The sequence below is a fragment of the Danio aesculapii genome, chromosome 10, assembly GCF_903798145.1.
Source record: "Danio aesculapii chromosome 10, fDanAes4.1, whole genome shotgun sequence".
Lineage (NCBI taxonomy): Eukaryota > Metazoa > Chordata > Actinopteri > Cypriniformes > Danionidae > Danio > Danio aesculapii.
Window position 1 is genome coordinate 43,519,492 of NC_079444.1, and position 25,847 is coordinate 43,545,338.

At 36.5% G+C, this 25,847-nt stretch overlaps 1 protein-coding gene across 1 annotated transcript in view; it reads left to right on the forward strand.

Moving 5' to 3' along the window:
* Nucleotides 1-2,068: 2,068 nt before the first annotated feature.
* Nucleotides 2,069-25,847, forward strand: part of rasa1b (RAS p21 protein activator (GTPase activating protein) 1b) — a 55,235-nt gene continuing 31,456 nt past the window's right edge. Inside the window, exons 1-13 of the mRNA XM_056466816.1 lie at nt 2,069-2,137; nt 2,744-3,410; nt 6,981-7,133; nt 8,581-8,716; nt 8,822-8,892; nt 11,334-11,451; nt 13,376-13,407; nt 16,731-16,783; nt 17,427-17,577; nt 18,941-19,019; nt 19,107-19,230; nt 24,161-24,317; nt 24,916-25,003. Coding sequence (XP_056322791.1) covers nt 2,923-3,410; nt 6,981-7,133; nt 8,581-8,716; nt 8,822-8,892; nt 11,334-11,451; nt 13,376-13,407; nt 16,731-16,783; nt 17,427-17,577; nt 18,941-19,019; nt 19,107-19,230; nt 24,161-24,317; nt 24,916-25,003 — 1,650 coding nt within the window. The 5' untranslated portion in view covers nt 2,069-2,137; nt 2,744-2,922. The remainder of the gene's footprint in view (nt 2,138-2,743; nt 3,411-6,980; nt 7,134-8,580; nt 8,717-8,821; nt 8,893-11,333; nt 11,452-13,375; nt 13,408-16,730; nt 16,784-17,426; nt 17,578-18,940; nt 19,020-19,106; nt 19,231-24,160; nt 24,318-24,915; nt 25,004-25,847) is intronic.

Below are 25,847 nucleotides of genomic sequence, written 5' to 3' on the forward strand. Positions count from 1 at the left end.
AAGTTGGCGGTTCATTCCACTGTGGTGACTCCTGATGAATAAAAGTCGAAGGAAAAAGAATGAATGAATGAAAAATGACCCAACATTGGGTTTGTCGGCTATTTTGATACTTCAAATCAAATGTACAGTTTTCTTGGTTGATGTCTCTGGTTTGTCGCCATCTGTAGGTACAAAAAGGTAAGATCACTTGAGGATACTTTTTCAAATGAATTTATTATTTATAAAAAATAGCAGCATATGCTGGTAAGGTATATGTTTTGATGTTGTTTTATAGCATTAAACCATGTCAATTGCCAGCATGTATACAGTTTTTGTCAACAGGAATCTATTCTGATAATTCATGGATAAATATCATTAATAATCACACACAGTGCTCAGCAAAGGCTAAATAAGAACACTCCGGACCCCTCTGAGATCTCTGATTCTGTTTTAAATTAATATTTTCCACAGGATGCTTTACAATAGTATAATAACCTTTATTTAACCAGGTAAGTGTTGTGTTTTCTGGCTTTTCTCTTAATGAATCAAGCTCAGACTGGGGTTATGAATATCTGAAGAATATACTTTATTGGAATATTTCCCAAAAAAAGCAGAGACGTCCATAAGCAGACCCATCTCTGGTCTCACTCCAGGATAATCCAGTGTCACTCAAGTTTGCTATACCCTTTATCCTTGCTTCCTCCCACCTGTGTGTTTTCACAGCTGTTGGTTCAACAGGCCTCTCCCAGCTCCTACTCCTTTACGACCCCTATTTAAAGACCCCTCTTCTTGTTGGCCCTTATAATATAATCATCACTCTTTTCCCACATACAGTTCACTTTGGTAATCATGACTAGTATCCATGTTTCAAACATCTAAACTGGACTCTTCTCTCCCATACAGTATGTGTCTTTTCAAATATACATGAGTTTCAACATATGTTGTATACATGTCATGCCTTTCTGACACAGATGGTTCTCAATGCATCCCCAAGTCCTCTCTCATGCTCTTTTATGACCCCTTTGCCTTAACCTATCACCTGTTTTCAAAGATATATAATGGCAGATTCGTAGGGCCCTCGAGCTCACCTGATTAAATGTGTCTTCATATAGGTTTAGTAAATAAAAATCTTCTTCATAAGTCAATTGAGAGCCAGTCCTCATTTACAAAGATGACCTGGCTAAGAGCAGACACGAAGCAGCAGGGACACAATACAATATTAACAGATGCAGACAATAACATATAAAACCAAGGGAAAACTAAAAACAAGCACAGTGATTGTGTACTATTAACTGGGTGGAATATTTAAAGTATGATAGTGGATAACATATTTGTGCATATAGGCTATACCAGCGATGGGAAAACTCGATCCTGGAGGGCCGGTGTCCCTGCTTTGCACCAACCCTAATCAAACACACCTGCTTGTAGCTTTCTAGTGAACTTGAAGACACTAATTAGGGTGTTCAGGTGTGTTTGATTAGTGTTGGAGCAAAACTCTGCAGGGACACCGGCCCTCGAGGATCGAGTTTGCCCATGCCTGGGCTATACATTAGATTAGTCAGTACCAAAGCAAAAACAACCTAATCCAACAAACAAACAGACGTAAGATCTGTTCAGAAAAAGAGTACACCCTAATGAATGTGTTAGGGAAAATATTAAATGAAATTTTAATAAACAGGAAAAATCAAGAGAAACATAAAAACATCAAATTTACTTGAAATTTTGTTGTTGTTGCAATAACTCATTTTAATATAATTTATTCTATTCCTAAAAAAAAGTTAGGTGACCAAACACTCATTTTAATGAATATAACTGTTTAATAAAAATGTTATGTTTAAATGTACACCAATTACTGGCTATATTTACTGAGAAATTGATCAAAAATAATCAGGAATTTATTGAATATTTATTTCTAGAAAACGGTCTATAGAAACATTGTTACCTCAGAGTTTTAAATATATGTTGATCTGAATAAACTGGTTTTTAAAAGCACACTACAGTAAAGGGAAATCACTTAAACTCGCCATGTTATCTTGATAGTGTTTAGGGATTTTGGGACAGGAATTCTGCGGGCGCGTTCACGCGTGGTGGGAGTGTTTGAGGTGCGCGAGCCTGCGCGAGACTTCACAACACAACTCTCAACATGAAACTATCTAAAGTGAGTGAACCAAAAGTAACAATAAACCTCATTAACATCATCTTAACGTACTTTTCCTACTTTTTAACACTCCCGCATCACTGCAAACACACCTAAGCGCTGAACTAACCCTCAAACGCTGGACTGTTGTGGTGTCAAACTAGACCAAAACCAAGCCAAGCTAACCAGCTAACGCACATAGCCGTCATTTGTGTGCAGATTTGATTTAATTCGGCGTTTCAGTATTATCCTTGCTGAAATGCGATTTAACAGTTCCTCATAGTATACTTGATGTTTATCCCTAATTAATAAGAGTGTGATGTAATACCGCGTGGGAAAAAAGTCCGCTAGCATCATTGTGAAGCGTGAACATCTTTATAAACAAATGTACATTTCAAGATGCTAAGCCCAATTTTCCTGTTTTCGGGACTGTTCGTTGTCATTTTTCACGATATTTACCTGAATTTGTTACTAAAATCTTTATTTTTGAGTCTACTTATCTGTGACATTGTGTTTAATGTATTATTTTCATGTTTCTGCTTCTTATGTATGTCAATATAAAATAAAAACAGATTATTCTCAACCATACTGCAGAATTTCATTAACTGTGTTCTTTCCTATTTTCAGATGAGGAGAAGATAACAATGTGAAGACCTAAATCTTTGTCTTGTGTTAAAAACCAAAACATCACATTGAATAAAAGGCTGAAGTCTCAGAAAAGACAGTAAAGGTGTATTTGTGAGTTTCAGGGGGGGAAACCCTCCTGAATTTTCCCAGCTTTTATTGTCAGCTTCACAAGGTTGACAATGATGGCAACCCAGGGTGGAGGCAAGGAGCCTGATCCCTTTTCAGTGGTGACCCGAATAACCAGAGGAGACGGGGACAGCCACTTACCAGCCTGTCATGATCAAGGGATACAGATCTCAGATCTAGGATCAGCTTTATCCATCCACACCACAGTTTTACCACCTAAGCAGCCTCCCACAGTAACATATTCCATCTTTGGCAAGGATCCGAGACCTGGAACAGTCATGCTTGCCTCAAAGGGAGCTGGTGTTAGTGCTGGACATGTCATTTTGGGATCTTTTTCAGGAGTTGGCAGAGGGATGTCAGATCCTCAATATGAAGGTGCTGTGGGATGGGTACCGTCCGCATCCCTGAGTCCTGAAATGTGCCTGGCATCATCTTCATTTCGTCCACTGAGCATTGTTGAAGAAGGGGATACTCTGGATGTGCAGGAGATTGGAGAGGATGAGGAAATTGTCCTAACCCTCACCGCACCGCCTCCTAATCAGTGAGTGATGCTTTGCTTTAATTCATTTTAATTCAAGTCCATTTGTATAGCGACTTTCACAATAGTTGTTGTTCTGAAGCAGCTTTACAAAAGGCATCTACACCTAAATCAGAAAACTTAATGACTTGTGTATATGGTGGACAATATATATATATATTTATATATAAGTTGATGTCTGTAAGTTAGGGCTGCACAATATATGGTTTCAGCATTGATATCACAATGTGATCATTCACAATAGTCACATCACAGGTTACACAATGTTGAGTCTGGATTATTATTTAACATTTGCATGTGTTTTTGAGGCCAGTAACTGTATGAGAAGTTTAAAATAATTAATGGATAAGAAATTGGATCATTTGTAACTTTATTAGCGATGAATTTAACTAAATAGTTTTTATTTTTGCTATTCAATTGCTGTTCCTGAATACTGTTAGACTCTGAAGATGATCAAACACTGTTTATTTCAAGTGTATCCTTTTCGTTATTGTATTTATGTATGTTTGTAGATCATAGGTCTCAAACTCAACTCCTGGAGGGCCGCAGCTCTGCAGTTTTGCACCAACCCTAATCAAACACAGCTGATCCAACTAATCAAGGTGTCTATTAGACACTACTAGATCAGCTGTGTTTGATTAGGGTTGGCGCAAAACTGTGCAGAGCTGCGGCCCTCCAGGAGTTGAGTTTGAGACGTATGTTGTATACGATTTTATGCAGACGCACTGCCCTAAAGAATTAATCTAAAACGATAAACTCTTTAAATTAATTCGATATTCAAGTCATTAGGTGAAGTTGTATTAATAATGCTATATATATATATATATATATATATATATATATATATATATATATATATATATATATATATATATATATATATACACACAAATGCATTATAAAGCATTATAAAGTTGCACTGTTATGTTATTTTAAATGTTCCTATTTAGTCTATTACACTTAGGGCTGTATATTTTTTGTATAACAAAAAATATGCAGCCCTAAGTGTAATAGACTGAATAGGAACTGTTACAACCTCTTTGATGTTAGTCTAGGGTAAAGTAATAACATTTAAACGGTGTGGTATTTTCACAAGTGTTGGGTTGCAAGCAACAAGACATGCAACAAACTGCCAACAAAAGTGATTTAATATACAAAGAAAGTGAAACCAGAATGCCCAAATATATTTACAAAAATAAGAAATATTTACAATAATAAAGTAGCAAATGAAACAAAGTATCAAACAAAATTAGGTAAACTCAAGAGTAAGGGGACGCTAGTAAAAGCCAAAATCAAAGAAATAAATATAACAAAACAATTCTACCTCATAAACAAACACCTTACCTACCTAGAATCATGAAAAGAAATAGAACAGAAAAATCTTCAGCGCCAAGCGCCATAAACTTACTTATACTAAACTAAGAATACAAAAATATAAATACACAAATGGCGTTCACTTCTTACCTGATGTTTTAAACAATGAATTGAGTACGTGTTTGCAGAATGGAAGTCGTACGACATCTTCCTATCCACCTTACTCTGAGGACAAAGTCAACTCTTAATACAAACTCTTGAATTTTTGCCAAGTAAGAGCTGGGCCCAAAAGTAACAAACAAACAATCGAAATAAAGATGCACAAAAATAACAAAGTAGTTCAAAAATGGGCAGAAATAATAACAAATAATTTTATCCAAACGAAAGTTAAGCAAAAACAACGAATAACAAAATCATGTCGGCAAAAACACACAAAAAACAGGGTCAAAGGAAAAGCGCTATCCATCCGCTCTCCCTGGCGTCCTTTTATGTCATCGCGCCACGTCACCCAATGATAAGTGATGGGTCTCCCAACCAATCGGCTGTCGTGTAGGCGGACCTAAAGGATATGACGGGCTGAGAGGGAGAGAGAGAGAGAAAGAGAGAGGGAGAGAGAGAGAGAGAACAGGAGACAAAAATCCTAACAATATACGGCAACCGTAACAGGAACATTTAAAATAACATAACAGTGCAACTTTATACTGCATTAGTGTTAAAGTAGCACAAGATCATACATAATCCTGACAAGATCATACATAAAACATTTGGGGCTTGTAGAGCTGCGCATCGATAAATTTGCTCTTCAGTGTTTGGACTTTCAGCAGTGAAAATTAAACCACAATGAACTGAACTAGTTTCTATGCCGATTGGGTTGTCGTGGTCCTAACCTTCGACCACCACACGTTCCACAGTGCACTGTCCTCTTACGGCTCCCCCTGCAGGAGGATGGTCCCACGTCGCTACTTCGGCTGAGCCCGGCCAGATTCCGTGGGATAAAACCCAGCCACCAAGTGCTCGCATACGAGCCCCAACCCCAAGCCTGGCTCCAGGTTTGGGCCCCTGCTGCGCCTTACCGGGTGACGTCACGGTCCTTATTGTTGTTGTGCTCATAAGGGGTTTTTGAACCGCACTTAAGCAGGTCGCACACTAGAAGCGCTGATTGGCACCGCGACACGGCGCGCACATGACAGTTAAAAGTATCACACACCAGACGCGCACATTCGCATGATATTTAACATGAAACTAATCAGATGGCGCTCTGTGGCACGGCAGGAATATGAACAGTGTCCTGAGTCGCCGACTTGTGGTGCCGGTGTGTGTACCCTGATAGAAACCTATTTTTAGAATTCTGAAATGAGTGGCGCGGTGCGTCGCCGAGTGGCGCTTCTGGTGTGCGACCTGCTTTAGTCTGACCTGGAGACCCTGCCAGGGGCATTAGCCCCTGTCAACATAGCTCTTAGGATCACTCAGGCACTCCGGGGGAGCTGAGCGAAGTGTCTGGGAAGAGGGAAGTCTAGGGTTTAGTCCTAAGACTGCTGCCCCCACGACCCGGCCCCGGAAAAGCAGATGAAAATGAATGACTGAACTGAACTAAACTGAACTTCAACACTGAAAACTGGACTGACACGGTTTCAATTTACTAGAACTTCTGTGTCAAGCTGCTCTGACACAATCTACACAATGTAGTAGAGCATACTACAGAGCATACTACAATCCGATTTATGGTTTCATTTTCACATGCCCAGTATGTAAGTTTAACACCCAGTGGTTGAACTAGGCATTGCACACCTCATTTAGAACACACGCAAGTGCAGGTTGCCAGATTGAGGACACCAACAGGATTGACGAGCAGGAGCGAGCCTGACTATCGAGCCTAAAGGCTGATTTAAGTCGTGTTCTAAATAAAAGCAACGGCACGTGATAGAAGGAATATTTCTTGCAGCTCAACAACAGGACAAACTGACAAAGATTACCTCATGTGCTTTATTTAATTACTAAATGCTCATTATGTGAGTGTGAATGCCATTTCACTTGACATTTATTGCTATACTACTAAAAGCAGCAGCAGATCTTGAAAATAAAATAAACTGAAATAATGCAAATGAACACATATCAGTGATTCAGCATCTACATTTAATAATGTTAAAGAGGTTTAATATGTATTCATTAGATTATAAACCTTACCATTTTTACATTGTAAAAGCGCCATAGAAATAAAGATGAATTGAATTGAACATAATGGAGTTTGTATCTTGACAGGTGGTATCATGGGAAGCTGGACCGGATGATCGCAGAGGAGCGTTTGCTTCAGGTTCGAGCGGCCGGCAGCTACCTCATCAGAGAGAGCGACCGGAGACCCGGATCATTCGTGCTGTCTTTCCTAAGCATGACCAACACAGTCAGTCATTTCAGGTGTGTGTTTCTTTCTCTCCACATGTTTGCAATGGACCATCACTAAAGATTTTGGTGTCTACCGTTGAAGACGAAATATTAGCTCTCTTATCAAATTTGATTTGTTTTTCAAATGCTTTCCAAGTGCTGTTTAATGGAGAGAAGATTTTTTGACACATTTTATGCATAATAGTTTTAATAACTATTCTTTAGAAACTATTTTTATTATCTTTTCCATGATTACAGTACATACTGTCATGGGGTACGGTGGTGGGGTTTGAAGTGAGAGGGATGGAGGGAGGGTGGTCGGTTTGTTGGGTTGGCTTGTGATGATGGTGTCCGGTGGGCCCCTTAAGAATCGTTTTAACTTTCCACCCTAACTTTTTTTCGAAGGCAAGCATTTGGACAACAGTGGATTGTAATAGTGATTAATTAAAGTGATTATCAGTATCCCATATGACCAAAATGTTTTGTGTATATTTCTAAAGATAAAAACGGCAGCATTAATATAGCTCTTCCTTTAAGAGCCGTGCATACTACAATCCGATTTATGGTTTCCTTTTCACATGCCCTTTCATTCTCAAGTCCTTATGTTCAGAGCATTTATGCATGCAACTTACAGGTGCAGTATGTAAGTTTAACACCCAGTGGTTGAACTAGGCATTGCACACCTCATTCAGAACACACACAAGCGCAGGTTGCCAGATTGAGGACACCAACAGGATTGACGAGCAGGAGCGAGCCTGACTATCGAGCCTAAAGGCTGATTTAAGTCGTGTTCTAAATAAAAGCAACGACACGCGATAGAAGGAATATTTCTTGCAGCTGAACAACAGGACAAACTGACAATGATTACCTCATGTGCTTTATTTAATGTTAAATGCTCATAATGTGAGTGTGAATGCCATTTCACCTGACATTTATTGCTATACTACTGAAAGCAGCAGCAGATCTTGAAAATAAAGTCAACTGAAATAATGCAAATGAACACATATCAGTGATTCAGCATCTACATTTAATACTGTTAAAGAGCTTTAAAATGTATTCATTAGATTATAAACCTTACCATTTTGCCGAAGTGCAGTGAGTGCACTATTCTGTGTTTCTGAATGGCTGTATTTAATAATTCTGTGTTGCTTCGTCTGGTGCAAACAGCCAAACTGCTTATCCACAGAGCTTTGGCCTGTTTCCCTCGCTCGAAAGCTTGACAGAGCCCCTGCACATAGCTACGGTTGCTAAGCCACGATTGGTGGGTGGCGGTTTTTGGGTGTGGCTTAGCGAAGGGTTAATTGCACAGCAATTTTATTTTGTAACTTTTAATCCAGCCAAACTAAAGGAATTAAGACTTTCTCATGAGGAAAAATATAATAGGAAATACTTTGAAGAATGTCTGTGCTCTGTTTAACACCACTTGGGAAAAATTTCTTGGGAAACTTTGTCTTCAACTATATATAATGAATGTTTGCAGGATCATCGCAATGTGTGGAGATTATTATATCGGAGGCCGTCGTTTCTCCTCTCTGTCGGATCTGATTGGTTATTACAGTTACGTGTCCTGCCTGCTGAAAGGAGAGAAGCTAATATCACCAGTTGCCCCTCCAGAGGTACAAGCATGATGCTAACTTATATTTATTTGCATACATTTTTTACAACAACAAATAAATTAACGATGCAAATTGCAGTTTTTAATAATCATTTTGTTCTGCAAGCCTGTTGAAGACCGCAGGAGGGTGCGAGCCATTCTCCCGTACACCAAAGTGCCTGAAACTGATGAGATCAGGTGAGTAGATTACAATATATTAGAAATAGAAATGAATTATATTATATTTAATTATATATTACAAGTAAAGTCATGTATTTATTCAGCTTGGACAGGTGTTTACGCTTAAAAGAGTAGCATTGAAGACCGGAGTGAAGATGCTGAGTAAATTCAGCTTGGGGTGACCGCCGGGTCTTAAAAAGTATTAAAAATTGATCAATCATTTTAGAGAAATTTAAGGCCCTTAAAAAGTCTTAAATGCTTTTTTATATAGTATTAAATTCGGTATCAGTATGTTAAAGTTTACCTGAATTTAATATTTGAATATTGGGATGCTGTGTAGTTTATGAAATAAAAAAAAATCCTGCTAGATTTGACATCACGCTGCTTTGTTTAGTCCAGTAATCAGGGAAACACTGGTATTCCTGTTGTCATAAAGGCACCACCTGCTGGATTAACATTTTTATTCAGCATATAAATACAGTTTTAGTTTAGGATTCGTTTCTTGCAATCAGTATTTAGTAAATATACCGCAAGTTAAAATGTTGGCAATGTTACTAGATGAAACCTGAAGTGGGGATGAGGTCTTAAAATATATGCAAAGAGTCTTAAAAAAGGTCTTAAAAGGTATTGAATTTCGACGGAGACCCGGGAGGGACATGGTGGTGGGGAAAAAATAGGTGGAAGAAAAAAAATCTGGGTTCAGTTTATTGTACGGAGCGCGTCTGTCAGTCAGCGCTTATACATGCATTCACTGGTTCAGAGGTAGCATATGACAGGCAGCGATCGACGCACAACATTAATGTAAAGAAAGTGAATGCAGACATTTTAATTTTAGCGTGCTTTCAATGTTAAAAATATATCAGAAATATGGAATAATACTTAATGATAGTGGGATAGAATGGTAAAATACAGGAGAATTACGGCAAAACGTGAGGGTTTAGATGAATGAAGTGAACAGGAAGTGTTTGTGGAGAAACACAAAGATAATGGAAAACATCTTTGCGAGGGAACGCAAAACATCTTTGATAGGGAACGCAAAAATGTTTTCCTATCACTCTGATATATTTCATATTTCTGATATATTTTTAACATTGAAAGCACGCTGAAATTAAAATGTCTGCATTCACTTTCTTTACATTACTGTTGTGCGTCGATCGCTGCCTGTCATATGCTACCTCTGAACCAGTGAATGCATGTATAAGCGCTGACTGACAGACGCGCTCCATACAATAAACTGATCCCAGATTTTTTTTTCTCCCACCCAGTTTTTTTTCCCCACCACCACGTCCCTTCCAAGTCTCCGTAAATTTCAATTGCTGATACCTGTATATACCCTGTCTCTGGAATATATTGCATTTGACATTATATTGACATAGAACACAATTATTTCACATTTTACTAATGTTTTGTAATATTATTTTTAGGCATACACTGCATTTTCACCCACAAAAAAATTATTGGAAATTAATTGTGTGAATATTTTGTCTATCCCACATTCTGCTACTATGCTGTAAAATGTGTCATTTAAGTCAGTGTTTCCCAACCCTGTTCCTGGAGGCACACCAACAGTACATATTTTGGATGTCTCCTTTATCTGATCCATTCATTTCAGGTTTTGGAGTCTCTTCTGATGCTATGATGAGATGATTCAGGTGTGTTTGATTAGGGAGAGGTTGAAAATTTGTACTGTTGGTGTGCCTTCAGGAACAGGGTTGGGAAACACTGATTTAAGTTATTGAGTTAGTTTAAAATGTCTTAAAAATTACTTTATAAAATATAACATAATAATATATCAAATAAAAATATATGATAATATAAAAAATAAAATGTTATTAGACAAAGTCGAATAAAATATCAAATTATTAGTGCATTATTTAATAGTTATTGATAATAATCGCATTCAAAATAAACGTTTGTTTTGACATAAGATATATCTGTGTATGTGTGTATTACATAAGCATTATGAATATTTATATATTTATTATGCATATGTAATATACATACATGAAAACAAAACTATACAAAACATTGTTTTATTTCAATTGATATATTATTTGTATCATATACATATATACTGTATGTTATATCTATTGAAACGTTTTCTTAAATATATGCATGTATGTGTGTGTTTAGATATACAAAATAAATCTACACAGTAAACACACGTATATTGTCAACTTTTATTTTGGATGCAATTTTAGTCTTTTGCTCAGCATTAAATAATAATAATAATAATAATAATAATAATAATAATAATAATAATAATAATAATAATCATTACAAAGCCTTTTCAGTCAAGTTCATTAAGAATTGTCAGTCTCGGCTCACATTTTGAATTTCTATATTTATAATCAAATTAAAGCAGCCTTGGTGAGCATGTAATACTAGGCAAATACGGACCCAAACTTCTAAAGCCAGTAAGATAATGAAGATAATAACTGGAGATCTTGTGCTCTCAGTTTCTTCAAAGGCGACACTTTTATAGTTCATAATGAACTGGAGGACGGCTGGCTGTGGGTGACCAATGTCCGGACAGATGAACAGGGTCTCATAGTGGAAGATCTGGTGAAGGAGGTGGTGAGTAGAAACATTGTTTACATTAAATTGATGGCAAATTTATTAGTCCTCCTGTGAAATTTGTAATTATTTTTCAAATATTCTCTAAATGCTGTTTAACAGAGCATGGAAAATTCTCACTGTATTTCCTATTAATTTTTTCTTATGGAGACAGTCTTATTAAATTGAATTAGGCTATATATATAACAATCCACTGTTGTCTAATGACTAGGCCCACACAGAATCTGCGTGCGCAGAAATCCGCAGATTTCCGCACATTTTTAGCCCATCATTGAGTCTATATATTTGCTTGTATAAATGTGGGTAAATTTATATTTATTCAGATTTTTATATTTAATTCAGTAAAAATCATACCTGTCAACATTGGGATGTGGGGAAATAAGGGAAATGCCCACCATAATAAGGGATCCCCCCCCCCCCCCCCCTAAAAAAGCCAAATTACTACATATGTTCATTTGGAGCTGTTTCATTGTAAATAAACAGTTAAACCGTCAGTAATATGTTTTATTATTATTATTTACAAAATAAAATATTGTATACATTAGCATTACATTACATTATACAATTAAATAGTATACATTAGCAGCAAATACATTAGCAAACAGTTCAGCTTATTAAAATTAATAGCTATTGTAATGGAATAGAATCAAGCTATCAGATCTCATTAATCTTCACTCTATAACTAACACATTTTGATTAAAGAGCAACAAATGAATCTTATTTATTTAGATTTTTTTCTTTTTATTACATTAAATAACAGAGGTGTCACTTTAAAAATGCACAGATCTAACATTATAATGAAAGCATTCGAAATTAGTTGTGTTTGGAAACCCCCCCCACCAAGATCGACATCTTTAGATAATATTATTATTAATTATGTGTATATGTCTGTTTAAACACGCACCCAAAACCCAGACTTTTGCTCCGCTTCAAACCACGTGTGCAGAATCCAACGTCTATTTATCACTATGGAGTGTGTCAGCTGACAGTCACGCACTGCTATATGACTGTTTTGATGATTGCATATGAAGGGGCGACGACACCTGTAATAAAAAAGAAGGGAATCCTGCCGTTTTTATATTTATTTCTTTACATGCCTAAACAAAGCGAAAGCACAGAACAGACTCAAGTTTAAGAGCAAGGGCCGCCCCCTGGTGGTTCGGCGGTATGAGTTGCATATAGGAAGGCTCGGCTCCTTAATGTTTATTAGGCAGCTTTCACAGATAGACTGGAAATACGGGAGAAATACGGGAAAATACCTTAACGGGATAGAACTGTAAAATACGAGACAATCCCGGGAAAAACGGGAGGGTTGACAGGTATGGTAAAAATATTGACTAATATGAAAGTGTTCATTTCATTTGTTTACAATACAGTTTGTAAAGTAATATTTATTGTGTTTTAGTAGATATGTTATATTAGAGTCTTGTTTTGTTAAAACATAAGTGAATCTAATTGGATTTGCAGTGTAAACATTAAATAAAAGTTAAAAATGTATTATTTTTGTTGTCATATTTTAAGTTTAATTGATCATTCCGCATAAATCTAAAGATTTTTCACAAAATTCTCCTCAGAAATACCAAAAAACGTCCACAGATTCTCTCTGACCCTACTAATGACTTGCCTAATCAACATCATAAATTGCCTAGTAACCTAATTAACCTAGTTAAGCCTTTAAATGTCACTTTAAGCTGATTTCTAGTATCTTGAAGAATATCTAGTCAAATATTATGTGCTGTCATCATGACAAAGAGAAAAGAAATCAGTTTGCTCTTGTGTTTGGAAAAAAATCCCTTTATTATTTGATGAATAGTTTTCAATTTCACAGGATGGCTAATAGTTTTGTCTTCAACTGTATGTCAGTAGCTGGAGGAATGTGAATATGTGTAGTATTATATCAAGTTGTCTCTTAACTCTTTAACAGGGGCGTGAAGAAGATCCACATGAGGGGAAAGCGTAAGTTTGATTATACCGTTTTGAGTCTTAGTTAAGTAGAAATGCAATTATGTATTACCATATTTTCCTAAAACTGGGTTGGACTGGTTAACAAAACACAGAAAATTAGCATTGATGTATAACTCACAATTTAGCATCACTCAAAATAGTGTAAAACTAGCTGTAGCCAAGGACATAGAAGACATTTTAAAAGTGAGGGAGACAGTTGTATGAAATCCAAAAGTTTACATTCTTAGGGTGTACTCACACTATGTACACTTGCCTTGAATCGGGCCAAAGCACGCTTGTCCCCCCTCCCGTCTCCCCCGACGGCCCGCACTCACATTACATTCGGGCCTGGGCACGCTTACGTCATCGATGATGCGCTGGTCAGAGGCGCTCTCGCTCAGCACAGTGGAGATTTCTTTATGGCTCGTTTCCACTGACTGTTACGGTACGGTACGGTTCGGTTTGGTACGGGTCACCTTTATCAGGCTTGCGTTTCCACTAACAAGGGTCCCCTTTTGGTGGGCGTGGTGTACGACAGAAAGTTTCAGTCGACGTCATTCTCGCTCGAGGAAATGTCTACAATATAGCTGTATGGGTCGCTCACATATCATATGAGAAGCTCTTCTCACAAAACAGTTGCTTTACACACATAAATACTCGTGTAGAAATGTTTATTACTAACTTAACTATGAACATGAGTTGATGATAACTGCAGAACAATGACAGTGCGAAACAAACTACTGTACCGTCTGTAATTATATTAAATAACTAAATAAATGCAACATATATAAACACAAACAGCCCCTTACAGTCTCAGATATGTTATCAACTACAGAAGAACTACATAAAGTAGACATTTCGCCCGTATTTAATGTGCTCCTTTTTTCCCGGCTTCTCCTTTGTTTCTTCGCGCTTCACTCTCGCGTTTGTCAGTGTCTGACAGGATCGGGTTTCAAAAGCACGTCAATAATCAAGCGCAGGTTATTATCATCAGCTCAAGAAGTGAAAGAAGAAGAAAGCGAAACCGCTCGCGCCTCAGACTGGCTCGTAAAAAACTACGGGGCACAGGGTAAATCTGCTCTTCTTCTTGGCTTTGTGGCTGTTCATCCAGACGACGGCAAGGTTTGTTTGAGCCCAGATCGACCATGGCTCGTTATTATATGTATTTATAATTCCGCTATAATCTCTCGGCTGTGTATTTCAAACATGACGGGTTTTTTGTTTTCATTCTGGCTTGTTGCGTAAGCGAATGACGTATCTCTGTAAACCAATAGCGTTCAGCTGCGCGTGTGGCTCCGCCTTTTGGTACCCTTTCTCGTGTTTGGTACCCTTTCGAAAGGGTGCCGAAAAAGTGGTACGGTACGGTTCGGTTCGGTACGCTTTTTGACAGTGGAAACGGCCATAAAAGCGTACCAAACCAAACCGTACCGTACCACTCAGTGGAAACGGGCCATTAGTTATAACGTAGTTTAAGTCATTTGATATGCAGTGACACGCAGTCAAATATTTCGCTGAACAGATCAGCCATTTTGACGCTCATAAACAATAAACAAGTCCTCATGCTCCAGGTATTAGGACATTTGCTGAAGGTGCGGAGCTTTCGTGCAGTGAAAGGTTTGCGTCTTCAATAAACTACGACAGTTTGCATTCATTGAACAGTTAGAATTATTAATAAACGTATATGAAACAGTCCTTACACGTCTCGCTTTCAGTTTGGGGCTTTGGCGTGTTTAGCACTCACACACAAGCCTACCGCGCCAAAGCCCAAGTGAACCGGGCTCTGGAACACCTCTTCCAACCGGGCCAGGGCCGTCCAAGTGAACCGTACCTGAGCCCGATTCAGAGCACTCACACTTTTCAAACGATCCGGGAAACGGGCCTGGGCACGGTTCGGATTGCATAGTGTGAGTAGGCCCTTAATCACCTGTTTCTAAATGGTCTGTCTCTATAAGTGAGGGGGATATATCCCCCGTCCCCCCCGGTTGCTACAACCCTGCCTGTAGCCATAAATAAAACATCAAAATAGTGAAAATAATAATAAAACTTGATTAATAAAAAAAGGTAGAAAATAATACATAATTATAATAAAATAATGTACAAAAAAATCTAAAATGGAAAAACATTCATTCATTTTCTTTTTGGCTTAGTCCCTTTATTAACCTGGGGTCACCACTGTGGAATGAACCGCCAACTTATCCAGCATATGTTTTACACAGCCGATGCCCTTCCAGCTGCATCCCATGACTGGGATGCACCCATACACTTTCATTCACACACATACACCACGGCCAATTAATATCATACATTTCCCCTATAGCGCATGTGTTTGGACTGTGGGCGAAACCGGAGCACCCGGAGGAAACCCACACCAGCATGGGGAGAACATGCAAACTTCACACAGAAATGCCAACTGACCCAGCCGGGACTCGAACCAGCAACCTTTTGCTGTGAGGCGATTGTGCTAACCACTGAGCCACAGTGACACCCCTATGGTAAAACATGATAAATAAGAAAAACTAATGATAGCCATCCCCTTTTTGATACAGTCCAAGCGTGTGCAAGCTCTTTTAGTACAAGATTAATTTAACCCCGGTTTTACAGAGAAAGATACAGGAAGTCTTTTTTTCCAACAGTAATCAGATTCTATAACCAAAGTCATACCAGATAAATTGTGCTGAACTGAATTGGATATTAGATATGGACAAGTGTTTACTCGTCGTTTCTGAAACTAAGGTGTGCAGTATGAAATGTAATTGTATTATTGTTTTTATATATATGTAACTTATTTATTTTTAGCATGGAGAGCTCTGCTGTGACATGTGAATTTCCCTTTGGGGATAAATAAAGTCCAAGTCAAGTCAAGTTAAAACTAATAATAATAAATATATAATAGTAAAATAAATAATAATAATAAAATGATACAAATTCTAAAATAATCAATAAAATCCTAATTGTAAAATTATAAAAAACTAATTAAATAATAGTTAAATAAAATAAGGATAATAAAATTAATGATAATAAAATATAGAAATAAAACAATAATATAATAATAATAAATAAATAATATAGTAATAATAATATATAATAACAATAATAGTGTATAATAAATAATAGTAAATAATAAAGTTGTAAACTATAAAAAAATTAGAAAAAACATAAAGAAAAACTAAAGAAAAAAACTGAAGTTATAAAAAGTTTGTGTGCTTTAAAAAACACGTGTCGTAGTCAAAATCATTTCAGCCTTAAAAACAGCCTTTATTCTGGTAAATATGGCACTATATAAAGTTACAAGCAGTATAATAATAATAATGCACCATCTTTTCTAATCGTTTCAGCTGGTTTCATGGCAAGATCAGCAAGCAAGAGGCTTACAACCTACTGATGACAGGTTTGTCAAAAAGACACATTCAACCTCTGGCAACAAGCATGGAATTATCACTCTTGAATAATAATCACTTCATTTAAATGTTTAATTGTGTTGAAAAGAAAAACCGAGCAAATACATGCCATAAAGCTATTTTCATTCAAGAATCCAACCTTCTGGCTGTATGAAACACTTTTTAAAAAGTACACTGTAGTCAATTAAAACTGTGTTTACAGATCAAACAGAGGAAAAAAATTAAGGAATCTCACAGATCTAAGGGAAAATTATATGGAGTCAAATAAAATCACCACTAGTACTTTGTTACACCACAATAACAGCTTGAATTCTCTGAGGCATGCGTCTATTGACACAGTAGTCTTCATCAATCTGTCTCCAACTCTGTCTTATAGAAGTTGCCGGATCAGCTTTGCTGGTTGGAACCTTGTCATGGACCATTTTCTTTAATTTCCACCACTGATTTTTAATTGGGTTGTGGTCTGGATTATTTGTAGGCCATGCCATTGAAATTTGAACGTTTTCACAGATTTTTCCCTATGGCATGATGCATTATCATCCTGAAAATGTGATTCCATGCTTTTTGCCAGGGGTTGAATAAAGTAATAAAGTAATAAGTTCCTGCTAAACACCTGTAAATCTCTCTCTCCAGTCGGGCAGGTGGGCAGTTTTTTGGTGCGGCCGTCGGACAGCACGCCTGGAGATTATTCACTGTACTTCCGCACCACCGAGACCATCCAGCGCTTCAAAATCAGCCCCACACCCAGCAACCAGTTCATGATGGGTGGACGCTACTACAACAGGTAAAGGCCAGTTCAGAGTGGTTTAAAAAGCTGCTTTGTGTTTTGGATGTGATGTTTTGTGTAATGTGTAATATGATAGTTTAGGAATGTAAAAGGTCAGCAAAGGTCAAAGATTATAGTGCAGGATAAATGGAGTAATTAGTCCCATATCTCCACCTATTTTTCATGCACATTTTAAAAAGATAAACTTATGCACAGAACTGAGTCGGACAAACATTATATTTTTAGTTTTATTCACACCTTTAGATGGAAACATAGCTTATGTATGGCTATCTGACCAATCAGAGCCAAGTAGAGTCATCTGACTAATCAGGTTAGTGTACGGCTATCTGACTGTAAACAACTTATTGGTCCATCTGACCAATCAGAGCTGGGAAGAGTCATTTGACCAATCAAATAGAGTCATCTGACCAATCAGAGTAGAGTGATCTGACCAATCAGAGCTGAGAAGAATCAAATGACCAATCAGAGTTGAGGGCTATGATCAATCAGAGCTGAGAAGTGTAAACTGACCAATCAGAACTGAGTAGATTCATCTGACCGATCAGAGCTGAGTAGGGACATCTGACCAGTCAGAGTAGAGTGATCTGACCAATCAGTGTAGAGTGATCTGACCAATCAGAGTCATCCGACCAGAGTAGAGTAGTCATCTGACTAATCAGTGTAGAGTGATCTGACCAATCAGAGTAGAGTGATCTGACCAATCAGAGTCATCCGATCGGACTAGAGTGATCTGACCAATCAGAGTAGAGTGATCTGACCAATCAAAGTTATCTGACCAGTCAGAGTAGAGTAGTCATCTGACCAGTCAGAGTAGAGTAGTCATCTGACCAATCAGAGTAGAGTGATCTGACCAATCAGAGTCATCTGACCAGTCAGAGTAGAGTAGTCATCTGACTAATCAGAGTAGAGTGATCTGACCAATCAGAGTAGAGTGATCTGACCAATCAGAGTAGAGTGATCTGACCAATCAGAGTCATCTGACCAGTCAGAGTAGAGTAGTCATCTGACCAATCAGAGTAGAGTGATCTGACCAATCAGAGTGATCCGACCAGAGTAGAGTAGTCATCTGACTAATCAGAGTAGAGTGATCTGACCAATCAGAGTAGAGTGATCTGACCAATCAGAGTCATCCGACCAGAGTAGAGTAGTCATCTGACCAATCAGGCTAGAGTAATCATCTGACCAATAAGAGTAGAGTCATCTGACCAATCAGCTGCTGCTGCAATGTAAATCCTTCTGTAAGTGAGCAACGCAATCCATTTAGGAACTTTTAAAACAGCCTAATATGTGTTAAAGCGTTTGGGAACGTATGAGTTTGATGAAAAGCGTTTCCTGTGTTTTCATCTTTTGGTTTGCACAGTATTGATGACATCATTGAACACTACAGGAGAGAACAGATCGTCGAGGGCCACAATCTTAAAGATGCTCTATCTGTGCAAGTATGTACAAACAAACATCAGGAAAATGCTGTTTCTTCATTATACTGACGTTAATGTGTGGCTAATTCTAAATGTGTGCTATTTCAGCACCAGGAGCAGGTGCTCACTGACATCGTTGAAGGAAAGGAGATCTACAACACCATCCGCCGAAAAACCAAAGATGCTTTCTATAAGAACATTGTGAAGAAAGGCTACGTCCTGTTCAATAAAGGTAATGCAGCATTTAGCTTGGTGCTTTAATGGCTCGTTTCCACTGACTGTTACGGTACGGTACGGTTCGGTTTGGTACGGGTCACCTTTATCAGGCTTGCGTTTCCACTAACAAGGGTCCCCTTTTGGTGGGCGTGGTGTATGACAGAAAGTTTCAGTCGACGTCATTCTCGCTCGAGGAAATGTCTACAGTAAAGCTGTACAGGTCGCTCACGTATCATATGAGAAGCTCTTCTCACAAAACAGATGCTTCACACACATAAATACTGGTGTAGAAATGTTTATTACTAACTTTACTATGAACATGAGTTGATGATAACTGCAGATCAATGACAGTGTGAAACAGACTACTGTAACGTCTGTAATTATATTAAATAACTAAATAAATGAACATATATAAACACATACAGCCCCTTACAGTCTCAGATATGATACCAACTACAGAAGAACTACACACAGCAGACATTTAGTCCTTATTTAGGTTCAAAACAACACAAAATATAGCCCACAGTCAGTGAAAACCTCTCATCTGTGTCTGTAATCTTCAGCAGCACATGTAGCCTCTGTTAGAGAGTAATTCCGTCATTCCCGGTTCATATTAGTCCAAAAGGTGAAGATAATAAGTTAGTTAATCATGGCATTTTGTTCATGTTTGCTGAATAATATTGTGCTCCTTTTTTCCAGCTTCTCCTTTGTTTCTTCACGCTTCACTCTCGCGTTTGTCAGTGTCTGACAGGATCGGGTTTCAAAAGCACGTCAATAATAAAGCGCAGGTTATTATCATCAGCTCAAGAAGTTTGTTATTTCAGACATAATGTTAGACGCGCGCGAGCACTAGCAAGAAAGCGAAACCGCTCGCGCCTCAGACTGGCTCTTAAAAAACTACGGGGCACAGGGTAAATCTGCTCTTCTTCTCGGCTTTGTGGCTGTTTATCAAGACGACGACAAGGTTTGTTTGAGCCCAGATTGACCATGGCTCGTTATTATATGTATTTATAATTCCGCTATAATCTCTCGGCTGTGTGTGTATTTCAAACATGGCGTGTTTTTTGTTTTCATTCTGGCTTGTTGCGTAAGCGAATGACGTATCTCTGTAAACCAATAGCGTTCAGCTGCGCGTGTGGCTCCGCCTTTTGGTACCCTTTCTCGTGTTTGGCACCCTTTCGAAAGGGTGCCGAAAAAGTGGTACGGTACGGTTCGGTTCGGTACGCTTTTTGACAGTGGAAACGGCCATAAAAGCGTACCAAACCGAACTGTACCTTACCGTACCACTCAGTGGAAACGAGCCGTAACTGTCTGTCCCACTTTTTGAAGATGAAAAATGACATGTTCAGCTTAAATGATTAGCACAAAAGAATGAACAACAGGAGAAAAGAAAAACAGACGTGAGTCTTCGTCAGTTTAATGATTATTAAACTGCTGCTTATTAGTGGTGTAACGCAGTGGTTCTCAAACTGGGGGTCGCAGAATAATTTCAAGGGGTCACAAGAGTGATTTAAATTATTGGCCCACTGCTCTAGAACTGAACACGAATGATTGGTTAAAATCAGCTGTCAATCACTCAGTCAACGCCTTCTGCCTTCAGATGACAGGAGTGACAACCGTGAAAATGTAAAGCGCTGAAGATTAGAATGAAAACAACACTGACATATTTAGATTTAGAAACCACCTAAAGCTACAAATAATGGCACATCTGATTACTGATCATGTGCTGAATGTTAATCCACCATCTACACTTATTGAAGAGTGGATAAAAGACTTGTGGCTTCAAGTTCGCTATGAAAATAACTAAAGCGTTCACTGTAAAGTCTGTGGGACGGAATTTTCAGGTAACTGTTTGCCACATCTACACATTTTAAGCACGAGAGGTTCTGTTTAATCCTTCATTTATTCGCCAGATACTGTCAGCCGTGCAGATACATGTAAAATTTAACACAACATACACCATCACAAAAAGGCTTGCCCTGACTAAGATTAAACTAATTTTGCAGCTCATAAAAAAGACCGGTATCGCTATTAAAATGACGCATGCAAATAATAAGGTATATGTCAAAAGCATCTGTGCAATATCAGACAGCACGAGTGAGAACACGGCACAGTTAACAGATTCATTCATGTCAAGCAGTGCGTGCAGGGCCGGTGAGCGGTCCGTCTGTGTATCTTTTAGTCACTCAATTATGTTATAAAAATGTATTTTCTTGTGATAACGGGATTTCGTTAAGACATATTTTCCTCATGCATGCATATATATATATATTTGGCTTGTTAGTTTTGATTAGTGTTGATTTCAAATGCAATAAATCTGTTTATAAAACATGTAGTAACGGTGCTCATAATTGGTGGTTGCGACTAAATTTTGGCTGGTGCGCCTACATACAGTATTCAAAGTTAGGAGCACCAGTGTTACCAAGCAAAAAGGTTCATTTCGAGCCCTGTAATGTATTGTAAATATAGTTAAAATATTGTGAACAGCTTAAAAGAAGTTAATTTTATTGTTTGTATATGCTTTGCTAGTGTGGGGGGGGGGGTGGTTGCGAGTTCTTGACGATCTTACATTGGGGGTCGCTGGCTTAAAGGTTTGAGAACCACTGGTGTAACGGATCAAAAATCTCACAGTTCGGATCACATTATGGTTTTATAGTCACGGATCGGACCATTTTTCGGATCAGCCAAAAAGGGGAGGAGACAAATGTAGTTTGCTTTCAACTTATTTCAAAAACAGTACTGAAAGAAACTTTTGATTTTAACAAACAGAACGTAGAGGCTGTAAATGTAAAGAAATAATCAGCTGAATAAAAATAAACTGTAAAATATTCAGGAGTGTGAAAAATTCCCTGCTACTCCTACTGTTGTTGAGAACGCTAAATATAGAAATCTAACATTATAATTTGTATAATTTTTAGTCTTGTCTTCAATAAATGATTCAGTTCTTCACTCATAAAACTTCATGTTTCATTGCTAGATGATCATTTTTGAAGAATTATTGAGTGGCAAATTTTTGATGGCTGTTGTTGCCACCTACTGGTGAAATAATGTAACTGCTGCCTACAACTTTCATTTTTGAGCGTCAAGTTAAATGCAAATGACAGTGATTTTAATCTGTACCATAAACATCAGTGGTTTTATCTAAACTATACACTGTTCTCCCAGTACTTGTTTGTAGCGTCATATCTAACTCAAAAGACTAAAGACTGAATCTCTTACTTGATTTTTGCGGTTTTCAAACACAGATTTGAAAGCAGTGATTCGAAGGATTAATAAGCATATTCAAATAATTATCGTTGTGTGGTTGTTGAGATCATGATCTTTTAATGATTAATCGTGCAGCTTTACACTGAATGCATTAATGACGGCTAAACAAGTAGTGACAGAAAACACCTTTAATAACCTAAGAAACCCTCCACATCCCGAATAACCCACCACAGCTTCTTCTGTCATCATTATACTTTACAGGAAAGCCTAAATGCTTTTTTGCATGTGATTTGAATGACGTGAGGCGAACTCTCTAGGATCGTTACAAATTTAGGATTAATCTACAAGTAAAAAAAAAATATTAATCCGTGCGCCACGTGTGTTCCGAACTGTGGGTTGTGATCCGTATGAATCACTGATCAACCGTGATCTGTTACAGCACTACTGCTTATAATTTCAGGTGTTCACAGTCAGTAGAATCACAGATCTCATGATCTCATTGGGTTTAAGTCTATATTTAAATGAATGTGTTGGGCATCAGGAAAAGAGCAGAGGGGGGAAACAAAAAAAATAAATAAAAAATTAAATAATAATAAACTAAAATGAAAAAAATACAATTTTATTAAAAAAAATAAACAAAATAGTAGAAATTAAGAAATAATTAAATAAAATTTGAATAATAATAATAAACAAAAATGAAAAAAAATCAATTTTATTTAAAAAAATAAACAAAATAGTAGAAATTAGGAAATAATTAAATAAAATTTAAATAATAATAATTATAAACTAAAATGAAAAAAATACAATTTTATTAAAAAAATAAACAAAATAGTAGAAATTAAGAAATAATTAAATAAAATTTAAATAATAATAATAAAAATAATAATAATAAATAAATAAATGAAAAATGGAGAAAAAATATAACACATTTATAAACACACACATTGATTGCCAATCTTCAATGCTTTGGTGCATCAATTTAAGTTTGGTGTCATTTTAGTAAAGATGCTTGTCAGATTGTAAAAGTCGAAAGTGAAAAAAAAAAGCTAAAGTTATTTGCCTTTAAATGTATGAAAATAATAAAACGGTACATTTGTATTTTATTATATTTTATTAACTGTTTTAGCCTAAGTTGATGAAAAATCATAGCAAAATATCTGATCAATTTAAATTCTCAGTTTGAAGTTGATAAAAAATAAATAAGCTTTCAGTATTTTGCTTGGCTGCAGTACCAAATATGACCACCAGGTTCACATTGGTGACCATATAAGGACGCGCCTCTTTCTGTATATGTTTTGAGGGACATGTGGAACCATATTTTTTGACAATATTTGTAAAGTAGACCTCAAAGTTTGAACTAGTATGTGCAGTTCGGTGGCATTTAATTAGGAGTTAGCCTCTAAAAACATTTGACCACATTTTACATGTAGATTGCTGTAGCAAAGTTATCTTTTACTTTTTTACTAATGTTTTTTAATAAGAATCCTTGTTGCAAGTTAATAAATAACTGTTTCTCTGTATTATCTATTAAAAATCAGTCACCGGAGATAGAAACTAGACATTTTAAGCTTTCAAATGACATATAGTTTGTCATGATTGCTTTGTGTTTGGATTATAATATTATGATTTAAAATGTAATCGCAAATGATCAAGCAGGTTTTATGGTTTAAGTATCTTGTCTCATGTCAGGAATCAAACTTGTTTTTCCAATAAGTTTTGTCTGTTTTGCTTTTAAAAAGGAAAAGGAAAAAGATGGAAAAATCTGTATTTTATCCTGGAGGGAAACGATTCGCAGCTCATCTACTTTGAGAGTGAGAAACGAGCCACGAAACCAAAGGGTTTGATCGACCTGAGTGTGTGTTCTGTGTACGAGGTCCATGACAGCATGTTTGGCAGGTGTGTGTGTGTGTGTGTGTTTATTTTTATTTTGTGCATCTACAGTCTAAGTCTGAATTATTAGCCCTCCTGTATATTTTTCCCCCAATTTCTGTTTAACAGAAAGCAGATTTATTTCTGAACATGATAGTTTTAATAACTCATCTCTAATAACTGATTTATTTTCTCTTTGTCATGATGACAGTAAATAATATTAGACTAGATATTCTTCAAGACATTTCTATTCAGCTTAAAGTGACATTTAAAGGCTTAACTAGGTTAATTAGGTTAACTAGGCAGGTTAGGGTAATTAGGCAAGTTATTGTATAATGATGGTTTGTTCTGTAGACTATGGAAAAAAATATCTAGCTTAAAGGGGCTAATAATTATGTGCTTAAAATGGTTCATAAAAAATTAAAAACTGCTTTTATTCTAGCCTAAATAAAACAAATAAGACTTTCTTCATAAGAAAAAATATTATCAGACATACTGTGAAAATTTCCTGAATCTGTTAAACATCATTTGGGAAATATTTAAAGAAGAAGAAAAATCCAAACATGGGCTAATAATTCGGACTTCAACAGTATATATTTTTATGTGCTTATGGATTTCTTTGCAGGCCAAACTGTTTCCAGATAGTTGTGCAGCACTTTAGCGAGGAGCAGTGTATTTTTTATTTTGCGGGAGAGACGCCGGAACAAGCTCAGGTACCAGTGCTTTTATTTTAGCAGGAAGAACTCTATTATTTTGATCAAAAGTGACAGTAAAGATGGTAAAAAAAATGTTCTATCTTTGTATACATTATATAATCTACTGCTAACGTGCGATCCACTGTTAAGCCTCTCTTACTATAATACACATTTTATTGCAGTGTGAAATATTACTTCTAGACATTTTTTGTGTATATATATATATGTGTGTATATGTATATATATATATATATATATATATATATATATATATATATATATATATATATATGTATATGTGTGTATATGTATATATATATATATATATATGTATATATGTGTATATATATATATATATATATATATATATATATATATATATATATATATGTGTGTGTGTGTGTGTGTATATATATATATATATATCACAAATTAAGCTAAAAATATATAGCAAATATTTATTTATTTTTATTGTTTTTATTCGTTTATATCTGTGCTGTATCATTGAGAAATGAGTTATCACAAATTGAGCTGAAAATGATATCAAGTATGTTATTTAATTCATTTATTAATTCATATCTATTTATTTATTCTATATCATTATGATTTGATGTTATTATTGAAGTTATTATTATGTAAAATGTTTGTATCTATATTGATCTTGCCATCAAATACCCATGAGTTCCTGAAATAGAAATAAATTATCAAACCTTTATATAAACTTTATATAATCTTGCAAATGTATGATTAGGCATCAGGCAACACAACTTTCCCCAATAGCGATTCATTAAATCATCGTATTAGTGATTTCTGAAGGATCGTAATTCGTGTGGCACTGATATCTGGAGTAATGATGCTGAAA